General features: G+C 33.7%; 1 protein-coding gene across 1 annotated transcript in view; it reads right to left on the bottom strand.

Moving 5' to 3' along the window:
- KLHL4 (kelch like family member 4) overlaps window positions 1-16,987 on the bottom strand; it is a 121,836-nt gene that overhangs the window by 20,996 nt on the left and 83,853 nt on the right. Inside the window, 3 exon segments of the mRNA XM_015084587.3 lie at window positions 10,686-10,898; window positions 12,657-12,819; window positions 14,457-14,681. Of these exon segments, the coding sequence (XP_014940073.3) occupies window positions 10,686-10,898; window positions 12,657-12,819; window positions 14,457-14,681 (601 nt within the window).

Below are 16,987 nucleotides of genomic sequence, written 5' to 3'. Positions count from 1 at the left end.
TGAACCTCGACCACTTTCTTACACCATACAGAAAAATAAACTCAAAATGGATGAGAGACCTAAATGAAAGACAGGAAGCCATCAAAATCCTCGAGCAGAAAGCAGGCAAAAACACTTTGACCTTGCTGCAGCAACTTCTTAGTCAACACATCTCCAGAGGCAAGGGAAACAAAAACAAAAATGAACTACTGGGACCTCATCAAAATAAAAAGCTTCTGCATAGCAAAGGAAAAAATCAGCAAAACCAGAAGGCAACCAACAGAATGGTAGAAGATATTTGCAATAACATATCAGATAAAGGGTTAGTATCCAAAATCTGTAAAGAACTGATCAAATTCAACACCCAAAAAACAAATAATCCAGTGAAGAAATGGGCAAAAGACATGAATAGACACTTCTCCAAAGAAGACATCCAGATGGTCAACTGACACACGAAACAATGCTCAACATCATTCATCATCAGGGAAATACAAATCAAAACCACAATGAGATATCACCTTACACCTGTCAGAACGGCTAACATTAACAACTCAGGCAACAACAGATGTTGGCGAGGATGCAGAGAAAGAGGATCTCTTTTGTATTGTTGTTGGCAATGCAAACTGGGCAGCCTCTCTGGAAAATAGTATGAAGGTTCCTCAAAAAATTAAAAATAGAACTACCCTAGGATCCAGTAATTGCACTACTAGGTATTTATCGAGGGGATACATGTATTCAGTTTCGAAGGGACAAATGCACCAAACTGCTTATAGCAGCACTATCAACAATAGCCAAAACAAGGAAAGATCCCAAATGTCCATCGATGGATGAATGGATAAAGATGTGGTATATATATATATATATATATATATATATATATATACATATATATATATATATATATATATATATATATACACACACACACACACAATGGAGTATTACTTGACAATCAAAAAGAATAAAACTTTGCCATTCACAACTCCGTGGAATGGAACTGGAGAGTATTGTGCTAAGCGAATTTAGTTAGAGAAAGACAAATATCATATGACTTCACTCATATGAGGATTTTAAGATACAAAACAGATGAACATAAGGGAAGCAAAGAAAAAATAATACAAAAAATAAGGAGGGGGACAAAAACTTAACAGACTCTTAAATATGGAGAACAAACAGAAGGTTACTGGAGGGGTTGTGGGAGGGGGGATGGGCTAAATGGGTAATGGGCATTAAGGAATCTACTCCTGAAATATTGTTGCACTATATGCTAACTAACTTGGATGTAAATTTAAAGGAAATAAATAAAATAAAACAAAACAAAATAAAATAAAATAAAATAAAATAAAATGAAACACAGATGTTTAGTAGTTCTGGAAAGTGTTAAAGTAAAGAAAATTGGTGAACATACCTTAACTAAGTCTTACCCAATTTTTGGCTAAAAACCTCTTTTTTCTTATATATTACACCAATCAACATCTTGCACAATGTATGTTGTTCTATGTTCATGGAATACATCTCTGGAGTACTCCAGATTTTAGAGACCAGTAATGCCTCTGCTATGAAAGGATAATCACCGTACAGGTGAAAAGAAAATTTACCACTACTGGTATCATGAGTGAAGGATCAATGTCAGCTTGAGTCAGTTTTTCTCCATCTACAGTATATACCCCAACTACCCAGAGTAGCAGTTAGAGTCAAGTGCTCAGCACAGTGCTTAGCACATAAAATACTTTATTACTGCTTAGAGTGAAACAACACGAATTCTGCCCTAATGAAGCATTCTAAATCAAAATTGTTCTCCCTTCCTCATTTGTTCTGTGCACAAATAACTGATGGGATAAATGCAATATTCTTTAACCACATGAACAAAGACTTTTTAAAGGGGTCTCTAGAAAAAAAAAACACACATATGGGATGGATAATCTTGGAAAGAGATTAATAACAGTGCATTTAAACTTATAGACAATACAGCTCTCAAGCCTGAATAACTTAAAAAAAAGCTAATTAAACTGACACTAGCAACTCTTCATTGATGTTTACCCACTCCAAGCAACACACCAATTCACTGAGAAGAAAACACTTGCTTACAAAAGAAATACTAAGCATCAAATCTCTTTTATTAATGTGTTCACATTAGGAAAAGTAAGGATTTGGTGAAAATTTCTCTTCTGGCTAGAGTATATCAGTAATATGTCTGACACGTACATGTTAGTTGACTTTTGGAAGTCAACTAAGAAATCTTTATCAATCTAACATATTTCATGCAGATGAATGCACACAAATGTTTATAAATAAGCACTTAACTGTTGATTAAAGCAAATTATAACTTATGCCAAGGAATTATTAAAAAGGAAGTCTTCTATTTAACTTATAGGAAAAAGATCAGCTGGTAAAGCATGTTAATAGGTTAGGGAAAGTGGTCCCTATTTGTAAAATTATTGCATATTAAGACATTAAAATAAAATAAATAAAATAAATTCACATATTGGTACCAATTAAAAAAAAGAAGAGGGATCACAACCAACTCCACAGAACTACAATTATAAGAGAACATTATGAAAAACTATATGTTAAATAATTGTGCAATCAAAGAAATGGATAAATGCCTAGAAACATATGAATTACCAAAACTGAAACAGGAAGAAATACTTTCTATTACTTGAATAATCTTGCAACCAGCAAATGAATTGAATCACTAATAAAAAAAAGAATTCCTAGCAAACTAAAATCCAGGGACAGATGTTTTCATAGGGGTTTTCTACCAAACATTTAAATACAAGTTAATACCTATTTTCAACCTATTCCAAAATAGAAAAGAAAATGTACAAAGTCATTATAAGAGGCCAGGATTACTTTGATTCCAAATCCACACAAGGGCCCCACTAAAAAGGAAATTTATAGACCAATATCCCTGATGAACATGGATACAAAAATTTTCAACATGATGCTAGTCAATTGAATACAACAGTACACTAAAAGAATTTTTTAACTCAAACAAGTGGGATTAACTCTTGGGCTGAAAGCATTTCAATATTCACAAATAAAAATAAACATGATACACCACATTAATAAAACAAAGGATAAGGTTCATATGATCCTGTCAATAATGCAAAATAAGCATTTGAAGAATACAGCATTTATTTCTTGATAAAAACCCTCAACAGAGTAGGGATATATGGAACATAACTCAACATTATAAAGGAAATATATGAAAGACCCACAGCTAATATCATATTCAAAGGGGAAACACTGAGAGTTTTTATTCTATGATCAGGAACAAGACAGGGATGTGACTATCACTATTGCTATTCAACGTAGTAGTGAAAGTCCTCGCTACAGCAATCAGAAAACTCAAAACTATAGTCATCCAAATTGGCAAGGGAGAAGTCATAATTCACAGATGACATGATATTCTGTGTAGAAAGTGAAATAATCCATCAGAAAGCTTACTAGAAATGACAAAAGAATTCAGTTAAGTCACAGGATACAAAATTATCGTGCATAAATGTGTTCCCTTTCTATACACCAATAATGAAGCAGCAGAAAAAATAAATCAAGAAATTGATCTCATTTACAATTGCTCCAAAAACTATAAGATACTGAGGAATAAACCTAACTAAAGTACTAATATCTGTACTCTGAAAACTATAGAACACTTACAAAAGAATTTGAATAGGGCCAAAAGAAATGGAAAAAATATTCCATACTCATGGATTGGAAGAACAAATATTGTTAAACTACTACCCAAAGCAATGTACACATTTAATGCAATTCCTATGAAAATACCACCAGAATTTTTCACAAAGCTAGAAAACACAGTCCTGAAATTTGTATGGAACAACAAAACACCCCCAGGAGACAAAGAAATCTTGAAAAATTAAAGCAAACTTGGAGGCATCACAATTGTGGACTTCAAGTTATATTACAGAGATGTAGTCATTAAAACAGTATGGTACTGACACCAAAAACAGACAAATAGATTAATGGAACAGAATAGAAAGCACAGAATTAGGTCCACAACTATATGGTCAACTAATCTTTGACAAAGCAGTAAAGGATATCCAATGAAAAAGACACTTTCTTCCATAAATGGTGTTGGGGAAACTGGAACGCAAAATGCATGAGTGTAACTGGACCATTTCTTACACCATACACAATAATTATTTCAAAATGGATGAAAAGTGTAAATGTGATACCTCACACCTGTCAGAAAAGCTAACATTAACAACACAGGAAACAACTGATGTTGGCAAGGATGTGAAGAAAGAGGAACCCTCTTACTCTTTTGGTGGAAATGAAAAACTGGTGCAGCCACTCTGGAAAACAGTATGGAGGTTTCTCAAAAAGTTAAAAACAGAACCTCCCTATGAACCAGCAGTTGCACTGCTAGTTATTTACACAAAGGATAAAAATATACTTATTCAAATAGGCACATACACCCTGATGTTTATAGAGCATTTATCAACAACAGCCAAAGTATGGAAAGAGCCCATATGTTCATTGACTGATGAATGGATACAGATAATGGGGTAGATACATACGGTGTGATGTAAAAGAATGAAATATTGGCATTTGTAATGATGTGGATAAAGCTAGTGTATTATGCTAAGCAAAATAAGTCAGTCATAGAAAGTAAAATACCACATGAATTCAATCATATGTGGAAATTAAGAAAGAAAACAGATGAACATGTAGAAGCAAATAAAAGAGAGAAGGGAAGCAAACCATAAGAGACTTTTAGCTATAGAGAACAAACTGAGGGTTGATGGAGGGAGTTGGGTGGTGGGTGGGCAAATGGGTGATGGGCATTAAGGAGGATGCTTGTTGCATAAGAATGAAACTAAAACACTTTCTTACACAATTCACAAAAATAAACTCAAAATGGATGAAGGACCTGAATGTGAGACAGGAAACCATCAAAACCTTAGAGGAGAAACCAGGAAAAAAACGTCTCTGACCTCAGCCTCAGAAATTTCTTACATGACACATTTCCAAGGGCAAGGGAATTAAAAGAAGGAATGAACTATTGGGACCTCATCAAGATAAAAAGCTTCTTCAGTGCAAGGGAAACAATCAACAGAACTAAAAGACAACCAACAGAATGGGAAAGGATATTTGCAAATGACATATCAGATAAAGGGTTATAATCCAAAATCTATAAAGAACTCACCAAACTCCACACCTGAAAAACAAATAATCCAGTTAAGAAATGGGCACCAGACATGAATAGACACTTTTCTAAAGAAGACATCCAGATGGCCAACAGACACATGAAAAAATGCTCAACGTCACTCCTCATCAGGGAAATACAAATCAAAACCACACTGAGATACCATCTCACGTCAGTCAGAGTGGCTAAAATGAACAAATCAGGAGACTATAGATGCTGGAGAGGATGTGGAGAAACGGGAACCCTCTTGCACTGTTGGTGGGAATGCAAACTGGTGCAGTCACTCTGGAAAACAGTGTGAAGTTTCCTCAAAAAATTAGAAATGGATCTACCCTATGACCCAGAAATGGCACTGCTAGTAGTTTATCCAAGGGATACAGGAGTGTTGATGCATAGGGGCACATGTACCCCAATGTTTATAACAGCACTTTCAGTAGCCAAACTACGGAAAGAGCCTAAATGGCCATCAACTGATAAATGGATAAAGAAGATGTGGTTTATGTATACAATGGAATACTTCTTGGCAATGAGAAACAGTGAAATCTGGCCATTTGCAGCAATGTGGTTGGAGCTGGAGGGTTTTATGCTAAGTGAAATAAGTCAGGCAGAGAAAGACAGATGCCATATGTTTTCACTCATGTGGATCCTGAGAAACTTAACAGAAGACCATGGGGGTGGGGAAGGTGAAGAAAAAAAGTTACAGAAAAAGAGGGAGGGAAACCATAAGAGACTCTTAAATACTGAGAACAAACTGAGGGCTGATGGGGGTGGGGGAGAGGGGAAAGTGGGTGATGGGCATTGAGGAGGGCACCTGTTGGGATGAACACTGGGTGTTGTATGGAAACCAATTTGACAATAAATTATATTTAACATAAAAAATAAAGTGAGTTTGGAAGTGTTAAAAAAAAAGGAGGATGCTTGTTGTGATTAGCATCGTATAAGTAAGTGGCGAAACCTAAATTCTACAACTGAACCCAATTTTACTATATATGTTAACTATCTAGAATTGAAGTAAAAACTTAACAAAATAAAATAAAATTGATGAGATAAATTGAAAACTACACAACAAATGGAAAGGTAGTCCATGCTCATGGATTGGAAAAATTAATATTTTTAAATGTCCATATTTTCCAAAGTGATATATATAGATATTTAATCACTGTAACAGTGAAAAGCATTTTTTCATAGAATAAAATAAAAAATTCTAAAATTTGTATGGAAGCACAAAAGACCCAAGTAGCCAAAGCAATCTGAAGAAAGAATAACAAAGTTGTATGTATCACAAAATGCCAGATTTCAAGATGTAATACAAAACTACAGTCATCAAAATAGTATGGTAGTGGCACAGAAATAGACACATAGAACAATGGTTCAGGAAAGAAAATTCAGACACAAATCTACTATTATGTGGTCAATTAGTCTATGACAAAAATGCAAGAATATACAATGGGAAAAGTGTCTCTCTAAGAAGTCATATGAAAACTGCACAGGTATTTTTAAAAGAATGGAACTGAACCACTTTCCAACACCATACACCAATTAAATTCAAAAGGGAATAAAGACCTAAATGTGAGACCTGAAGCCATAAAACTCCTAAAAAAGAACACAGGTAGTAATTTCTCAGACATCAGACTTAATAACATTTTCCTAGATAGAGTTCCTAAAACAAGGAAAACAAAGGCAAAAATAAACCAAAAGAACACGTCAGAATAAAAAGCTTTTTCACTGCTAAGGAAACAATCAACAAAACTAAAAAACAATCTACTGAATAGTAGAAGTTATTTGCAAATGATATACCCGAAAAGCAGTTAATATCCAAAACATATAAAGAAGTCTTATAGCTCAACGCAGAAAGTAAACAATATGATTTAAAAATGGGCAAAGCACCTGAATAGACATTATTTTTTTCCAAAAAAGACATTCATATATTCAACAGCCACTTGAAAAGATGCTCAACGTTAGTAATCATCAAGGAAATGGAAATCAAAATCACAGTGAGCTATAACCTTACACCTTTCTGAATGGCTAAAATAAAAAGACAAGTAGTAGCAAGTGTCAGTGAGGATGTGGAGGAAAATGAGCCTGACAGACTATTGTTGTGAATGTAAATTGGTGTAGTCACTGTGGAAAACAGTATGAAAATTCCTCAAAACTTCAAAAATATTAATAACATATGATCCAGTAATTCTACTACTGTGTGTAATTACACAAGGAAAACAAAAATCTTAATTCAAAAAGTTATATGCATCCCTATGTTTATTGCAGAATTATTTACAATAGCCAATATGGAAGCATCTAAATGTCCATCAATAGATAAATAGATAAGATACACACACACACACACACACACACACACACACACACACACACACTAGAATACTGTGGAACCATAAAAAGAAAAAAAGAAAGAGTAAAATTTTGCATTTGTGAAAACAAGGATGGACTAAGACTATTATGCTAAGTGAAAAAAGTCAAACTGTGAAAGGCAAATACCTTACTATTTCACTCATGTGGAATTGAAGAAAAAATGAAAAAAAACCCACAAAAATAACAGAGTCATAGTTGTAAATACAGAGAACAAAGTGATGGCTGCCAGAGTGGAAGGAGTTGTGAAAGAAGTGGGAGATAGTCTTCTGGTTATGGAATGAATGACATGGGAATAAAAGTAACAGCATAAGAAATATAACCAATGATATTAAATAGTGTTAGTATTATAATAGCAATGGAAGCTACACTTGTGGTTAACATAGCATGATACACAAATTTGTTGAATCCCTATGTTGTACGCCTAAAAATAATGTAACATTATGTGTCAATTACACTCAAATAAAACAATTTAAAAATGTCAAATACCAAATTACAATTTCACATGAAACGACTTCCTTTAATCTATAAACAGAAAAAAGAGGGAACATAGCAGTACCAATTTTACAGAAAAAAAAGATCTACAGAGAGTGTTATGAACAATTGTACACCAACTATTTTCATAACCTTTATTAAATGGATACATTTCTAGAAACACACAATGTACCAATATTGATCCATCATGAAACAGAAAATCTGAACAGAGCTATAGTTTTAAGAAGATCAAGTCCCCCACCGAGTAATCACAACTGTCCAACAAAAGAAATCCTTAGTCCACATGACTTTGTTGTTGAATCCTTTCTAACATTTAGAGAATAATTAACACCAATCTCTCTCAAATGCTTCAAAATATTGGAGAAGTAACACTTCTAAGGTTATTCTATAAGGTAAACATTACACTGACATGAAAGCCAGACACAATAAGCCAGATACAATAAGAAAACTACACAACAGTATCTTTAATGAATACTGATACAAAAAAGTTTAACATAATACTAGCACACTGAATTCACCAGCACTATTAAAATGATAAGACATCATAGTAAAGTAGGATTTATTCCTGGAATGCAAGGATGGGTGATTATATTAAAACCAATCAATTGACACATTGACAGAATGAAGGGGAAAATAAAACACATGATCATCTCAACTGATGCAGAAAAAAGTATGTGACAAAATTCATTTTACTTTTATGATGACAACACTGACCAAATTGGGAATAGAAAAAAAAAAATCAACATAATATAGGCCATATATGGAAAACACAGGGCTAACATCATACTCAGTGGTGAAAGACTAAAGACTTTTCCTTCAAGATCAGGATGACAATTTTACCACTTTTATTCAATATAGTACTGAAAATCCTAGCCAGAGCAATTAGGCTAGAAAGATAGATAAAATGTATCTGCAATGGAAAGAAGAAATTAGACACCAATAAACAGAAAGATGCCTAATGTTTCTGGATTAGAAGACTCAGTATTGTTAAAGTGGCAATATCACCCATGTGATCTACAGATTTTATATATCTATATCTATATCTATATCTATATCTATATATCTTAACATGACTGATCATTAGGGAAACTCAAATTATATCCATGAAGAGATACCACTTGAAATACATTGGGCTAACTATTGAAAAGAAGGTAAAACAAAAATAACAAGTGTTGGTGATGATGTGCAGAAATTAGAACACTTTAGCTTTGTTGATGGGAATATAAAATAGTGAAACTGCTATGGAAAATAGTATGGATACTCCTCAAAAAATTAAAAATACTATTAACATTAAATATTTTCACTTCTTAGTATATCCCCAAAAGAATTGAAACCAGAGATCATCCAGATATTTGTACACCTATGTTCATAGCAGCAATATTCACAGTAGCCAAAAGGTGGGAGCAACCCACCTGTTCACTGATGAATGAATGAATAAAAACAAAATGTAATATGTACATATAATGTAATATTGTTCAGCTTTAAAAGGAAATAAAATTCTGACAAATGGTATAACATGGATGAACTTGGAAGAATTATGTTATTCATAAAATATATCAATCGCAAAAGGATAACTACTTATGATTCCACTTTTATGAGGCTCCTACAATTGTCAAATTCATAGAAACAGAAGATAAAATGGTGGTTGCCAGTATCTGAGATGAGGGAGGAATAGAGATTTTTTGTTTAATGAGTAAAGAGTTTCAGTTTGAGGAGACAAAAGAAAGATCTGGATATGAATGATGGTAACATTTTCACAATGTGAATGTACTTAATGCCACTTAACACTTAAAAGTGGTTAAATGGTAAATTTTTCCTATTATGTTTGTGTACATATATATTTTCTATCTTGAAGGGAGTGTATTGTAACCAAAAATCATATGTCTAAGTTGTTGAACAGCCCTATCACATTTTATCCAAATGAATGCCTCCCATTCAAAGAAGTTACCTTTGGAAAAATAAACACTTAATGAAATAGAGTTATTTTTCAGAGTATAATTAACATCTCTTTTGGGGGAATTCTCTCTGTATATTTTGTGGTGGTAAGTCTTCATCCTTTGGGGACCAATATATAACTTTTTGAAATAGTGAAGTCATATTGATTTGAGACGGTGAATAGTTTGAGTAATATAATTTGGCATTAAATTTCTTTATTCTTACATCCTTTTATCTCATTATTTTATAGGGTAACTATCAAACAATAAAAAACATTTTAATGAATATATTTCTTGGGGCGGTTGAGTGGCTCACTCAGGTAAGCCTCTGACTTTGGCTCAGGTCATGATCTCATACTCTGTGAGTTTGAGCCCCGCATCAGGCTCTGTGCTGACATCTCAGAGCCTGGATGCTACTTCAGATTCTGTGTCCCCGTCTCGCTCTGTCCCTCCTTTGCTCATGCTCTGTCGCTCTCTCACTCTCTCTCTCTCTCAAAAATAAATAAATGTTAAAATATTTAAAGAATATATTTCTTATGATGGAAATAAAATACATTTGAAAATTTTCTTCAAAATACTTTGAGTCTAGGAGTAAGTGTGCAATTTCACAAAAGATTAATTCTCTGAAAGGATTAACACTTATTTGGAAGACTAGTTTCTGGTAGCCTGAAAATCTTTCTCATTTCTGAAAAATAGATAAATAACAAAATACATATATACATAAATAAATCTAAACATTTTACCGTTCCACACAGTCAGAAAGCCTGGAGCAATGGTTAGAAGTAGGGGCATCATGACCCCCAGCAACATATAAGAATCCATTATATGCTGCATCTCCCACACCTCCACGTCTTTTGGACATTGGAGCACATAGACTCCACTTGTTAGTGTGCGGGTCAAAATATTCCATTGATTTGAGGCAGGAACTTCCATCACGACCACCGATAGCATATAGCCTAGAAAAAAAAAGAACAGAAGTATGTGTATGTGTGTGTGTGTGTGTTTGTGTGTGTGTGTAAAACATGTTTAATTTGTGCATAGATTAAAAATTAAAAAAAAAACTTGTACAAAGCATTTCAAGTTTATGACTATATATTCTACTACCTTAGTATTTTTTAATGGATGGCCTGAGTTTGTGAATGGATAGATAACAAAAGGCACTTGCCAAGGTCCACTCTACTCCAAACCTCCCCAGCTTTATTATTTTTGTGAAAGTATGAGACAATAGATTAAAACATCCCATGAGAAATGAAGACAGAGAAAGAAAGGATATATCAAAAGCATTGGCAGTATCTGTCAATTATACCTCAATAAATCTGGAAAATTAAAATACAAAAAGGGAAAGTTGGATGTTTCCAAAGACTAACTCTAGTAACCTTACAATTTTGGCTAGGTTCAAATGGTTAGCATTAGAATACCTTTTATTTTATGAACTGCTTTATTCAATATTTAAAAAAAACATTTGTCACTAGGAAGACTAACAATAAATAATAAAGGGAATAAGAATCAACAAACTGGATTTTTTTCTAAGAAGGCATATTGGCTATTATTTCTCCCATAAATTGTAGAATGTCAATTCTTATGATGAGCAGTATTTTTTAATCCATTTAAATTTAATCCTTCATCAATAAAGAAGATAAACATTTACTAAGCCATATGTCTATAACTGCCCTTCATGTTCAGTTGTAAATAATATCAAGTCAACAAAATAAAATTAAATTAGTCAAATTTGATTATTTCAATCTGCTCTGTAATATGTAGGAGATTGTTTCCAAGTCACCTGATATTCAGGTCAAGCCAAAGATAATCAGATGCAGGAGTATTTTAAGCTCTAAGACACTGTAAGGCTGGGTATCCTCTTAACTACAACCATGTCCTACTTCTGATACAAGGTGCTACAAACTATCTGTGCTGCAATTTCTACTGGACCCAGCTGTACGATGAAATACTGACTTTATATATAGTCAATACATATACCAAGGTTGTCCCCTGCCACTGATCTCTCCTGGTGTCTAAAATTGTCATCATTTAAGTCCCTCCTATGTGCTGTTTATTGTTTCCAAAGGTCCCTTATCTGAAAGGACATAATTACCTTAAAGGAGTAACAATTCAAGATCTTAGCCACCTTTAATATGTTACCTTGCTCTCATATACAAGTGATCAGGAAGGCAGAAAGATTCAGAAAGATTGGACTCAGTGTAATTCTGGAATTGGGAGCCCTGAACACTCAGGACAGTGAATGATAAAGAAGACAAAGACTTACCCTATTACAAGACTAACCAAAGTTTTAATAATAAAAAGTTATGACGTAAAATGTGGCAACTTCTCGAGGGTAAAATTGAACTTGTTGGCCTAAAAAAGTGCTTCTCAAATTTAATGTGCTCACAGGCCACTTGAATATCCTGTTAAAATGCCAATTCTGATTCAGGAGGTCTAGGGTGGGGCTAAAATTCAGAATTTCTAAATAGATCTCAAGTAATGCTGATGCTGTTGGTCACAGGACTATACTTGAGTAGCAGAGGACTGCAGAATATTTAATTAAATGTTCATTTTAGACAAGTATTTTCCATATAATGAAGGGAAAGTACCAACACAGGCCTTTTACTACTGGCTACTAGGATGTCCTGGTCATTGACAATGCTTTGGATCACATCTCTGAAGTGTTGTATCACATGAGCCGGGAGTAAAGAGCATTAATGTTTGGATTTGCTCACTTATTGTTTAATGCAATAACACCAACTGTGCTTCCAGGAGTTGACATACTGGCCACATAATTCCACTGACATCCTTCAGGGTCCCATCTTTCTACAGTATTTAGATAACTCCATCCATCATGACCACCGACAGCATACATTGGTCCTTCAAGTGTGGCTACACCTAGGAGATAAAAAAGCATGAGGGTTCACTTAGATATACCAAACAAAATGGATATTATTTATTTTGAAAGCTAAAAATTGTTTTTGTTTCTTAAATGACTTTGTGTGTGCATTAATAATTTAATAATCTTGATATGAAACTAAAAATGACCTCTTAACCCTAGGGAAATTTCAGGCATAATCTCTGTATCATGGAAGGTTATCATTGTTGTAATACTGAAGTTAAAAGAGGTAGTAGAACACACCATTTCTAGGGATGCAATAGAAAAAGGAAACATTTTTTTTTCTGGCATAATTTCAACATCATCTTTTAAATTGTAAGTGATAGATGAGATTGAGATATAGGTACTGAATCTTAGATAATTCTTATAATTGTAGACTGTGTCATGTATTTCTATTCCCTGCTTTTTATTACAGTGATTAAAAAATTCCCATGAAATAACCCAATAAGCAGGGATTTCTGAGGTTTAGTTAGAAATTTGTTCCATTAGATACTATGAATAGTCCCTATCTAACTACTTCTATGGGAATTCACACAGTTGGCCTTTTCCCCCATCTTCTTCACCATCCCAATCAGCACCTCAGGGGTATAACTTAATTACTTTTACTTTCTTAGTAATATCAATTAGATTTTAAAAACTTGCTTCAATTTCTCTGTAAGATACGTTTCTAAGATATGTCTAGGAATCAGACTGACACAGTTGAGCTGAATAATTGCACAGTCTATAATATGAATAGACAATTTTCTAAACAATTTTGGAAAAAAACAATACCATTTCTGAATTCCACTTTTTAGCTGTTGAAGTCAGTTCTTAAAAACAAACAAAGACAATAATTCTGTTTTTTAAACAAACTCTATGATATTGAGAATTTATAGAGTCTAGAATGGAGAAAGATGTACCATGACAAATATGCAGGAGAATCAAAGCTTCCAGACTATTTCAGAAGTCTCCACCCCATCTTTCTTTAACTTCTTGAAATCTCTGGCTTAAGTATAACTTAGAGTTGCTCTCAACTGAAGCAGTTTTTCTAAACATCCCTGCCTTGAACCTGCATCCCAAAGCTTTTCCTGAAATACAGACTTGCCTCTTATGGGAAGGGACAGGATTCATCAAATTAGAAGCACAATGACTCTCCATAGTCAAGTTGTTTGTTTGTTTGTTTGTTTGTTTTTCTAAATTGAGTGTAGAAGAAAACTTCCTATTGTAGTTTTATGTTCCTCAATGATGTATTCCTTCTAAAACTTTTTATGTTTAAAAATACTGGTTGAAGGGGCACAGGGTTAGCAAGTATGACATCCGAAAAAAGAAAAAAAAAGTTTCACAGGTTAGTATCATTTGCTTAAGCTTTTCAGCATTTTGGAGAGGTTTTGACTAAGGGTTTGACTAAATCTCAATAATATGCACTTGTGATGAATGCTGTGTGATGTATGGAATTGTTGAATCACCAAACAGTACACCTGAAATTAATATATGTTAGTATGGGATTGTACACCTGAAACTAACACTGTATGTTAACTATACTGGGATTAAAGTAAAAAAATAAAATAAAACTCCAATAATTTGCAGCTGAATTTAACTTTTAAAAAGCTCTACTAAGGATGCATTCCTTAGAAACTATATAACATTAAGCTCTTACCTAAGCCATGCCTATGTGTTGACATGGGAGGCATCACAGTCCAGATTTTTCCAACTGGATTAAAACATTCCACAGTATTCAAAGTTTTTAAACCATCTCTTCCTCCCATGACATAGAGCTTATTATCAATAACTGCAACTCCAAACTGAAGCCTACAGCCACTCATGGTGCCAATATGTAGCCAGCTGTTCGTTCTGAGGTCATATTTTTCAATTGTAGTGGTACCTTTTAAAGGGATATTGGACAGTGGAAAAGTTGTTTGTATAAAAAAATTTTAGTTGTTATCATTCACATTATATTTATGTACCTATAATTCATAGCATAGAATCAGTGATTGCAACTCAAATTAAAGTAAGTAGTCCAGATGATTCTCTAACCTGGCAGACAAGGCAAGGTAATATTTTGCTACGAGCAGATCCAAATGGAAGAGTCAGAATAAAACAGCTTATTTAATATATATGGCTTGTATATTCATAATGGATTCTTTGGATATGTTATGCTATTAGTAATACTAATACAGGTGTCAAACATGATAATTTACAACAAAAATTATCTTGTAATCTATTACTGACTCTTTATACATCCATTATGATTTTAAATACCTATGGCCATTCAATATATTGATTATGCTCTTTTATTCAGGTTTTTTGTGTGTGTGTGTGTCTGTGTTGATTTAAAATACAAGTGACTAAAGAAACAGGAGTGAAAGTTTCTTTTAAATGGGCCTTTGGAGGCACATGGGTTGCTCAGTCAGTTAAGTGCCTGACTCTTGATTTTGGCTCAGGTCATGATCTCTGGGTTGTGGGATCAGGCCCTGCATTGGGCTCTGTTCTGGGCATGGAGCCTGCTTGGAATTCTCTTTCTCTACTTCTGGCCCTTTCTCTCTCTCTCTCTCTCAAAAATAAATAAATGGGCCTTTGGTATTTTTTTGATTATTTATTTATTTTGAAATAGAGAGAGAGAGAGAGATGGGAGGGGAAGAAAGAGGGAGACAGAATCCCAAGCAGGCTCTGCACTGTCAGTGCAGAGCCTGATGCAGGACTTGAACTCATGAAGCATGAGATGATGACCAGAGCTGAAACCCTGTCAGATGCTTAACTGACTGAGCCACCCAGGTGCCTCCAATTCATACAATTTTACATGATGTTAAAATTAAGGATTGTAATTTAAAATAGATTAGGCTTACTTATTATTTATTTATTATTATATTTAAGAATGTAATTCTGAGATACTACCTATTTTATGTATTAATAAAATTTCATTTTCTATTCAACTGCTAAAATGTCCGTTTTACTACTATAGCATACTGCCACTATTGCCATAGTAAATCGTCACTACTTCATACTTCATTGAGAATTTTTGCATCCATGTTCATCATGGATATTGGCCTCTAGTTCTCTTTTTTAGCAAAGTATTTTTCTTGGTTTGGTATCAGGGTAATACCAGCCTCATACAATGAATTTTGAAGTTTTCCTTATTTTTTTAATTAGTATTTTTATTTTTTTGTAATATTTTGAGAAGAATCGGCATTGACTCTTCTTTAAATGTTTGGTAGAATTCGCCCATGAAGCCGTCCAGCCCTGGACTTCTGCTTACTGGGAGCCTTATTTTTTTTAATTTTTTTAAATTTATTTTTGAGACAGAGACAGAGCATGAGTGGCAGAGGGGCAGAGAAAGAGGGAGACACAGAATCTGATGCAGGCTCCAGGCTCTGAGTTGTCAGCACAGAGCCCGACGTGGGACTTGAACTCACAAACCAAGAGATCATGACCTGAGCTGAAGTCGGACGCTTAACCGACTCAGACACCCAGGCGCCCCTGCATACTGGGAGCCTTTTGATTCTGATTCAGTTTCCTTGCTGGTTATCAGTCTGTTCAAGTTTTCTATTTCTTCTTGTTTCAATTTTTGTAGTTTATATGTTTCTAGGATTTTTTTTTCATTTTTTCCAGATTGTCCAATTTGTTGGCATATAGTTTTTCATAATTGTTTGTATTTCTGTGGTGTTGGTTGTTATTTATCATCTCTCAATAGTTACTTGATTTCTTTGGGTCCTTTTCCTCTTCTTTTTGACAAATCTAGCTAGAGGTTTTTTTAATTTTGTTATTTTTTTCAAAGAACCAGTTTCTGGTTTTATTGATCTATTTTATTGATTTTTATTTTCTATATCATTTATTTCTGCCCTAATCTTTTTTTTTTTTTCCTTTCCTGGATTCAGGCTTCATTTGTTGTTCTTTTTGTAGCTCCTTTAGGTACATAATAAATTGTCCATTTCTTTAAGCAATGATTTTTACCAGTCATTCAAAAGAGCTGCTGCTATATTTTAGTGAAATTTGATTTTGCACAACAAGGAAGTTTCTGATTAATTACCAAGGTTGGAAATAAAGAATTATTATCCACACATATAGTGTACCTACACAGATTTTGACAGATTTAGGGAATTTCATTCCAAATATATATAACCAACCATAGGAATAAGCAAAAAACACTTTTCAGTTTTTATTCTACTGAGTGATTTTTGGAGAAAATATAAT

The sequence above is a fragment of the Acinonyx jubatus genome, chromosome X (assembly GCF_027475565.1).
Source record: "Acinonyx jubatus isolate Ajub_Pintada_27869175 chromosome X, VMU_Ajub_asm_v1.0, whole genome shotgun sequence".
In the NCBI taxonomy this organism is placed as follows: domain Eukaryota; kingdom Metazoa; phylum Chordata; class Mammalia; order Carnivora; family Felidae; genus Acinonyx; species Acinonyx jubatus.
Note: the sequence above shows the minus strand (reverse complement) of the source record. Positions and strands in the feature narration are given on the sequence as shown.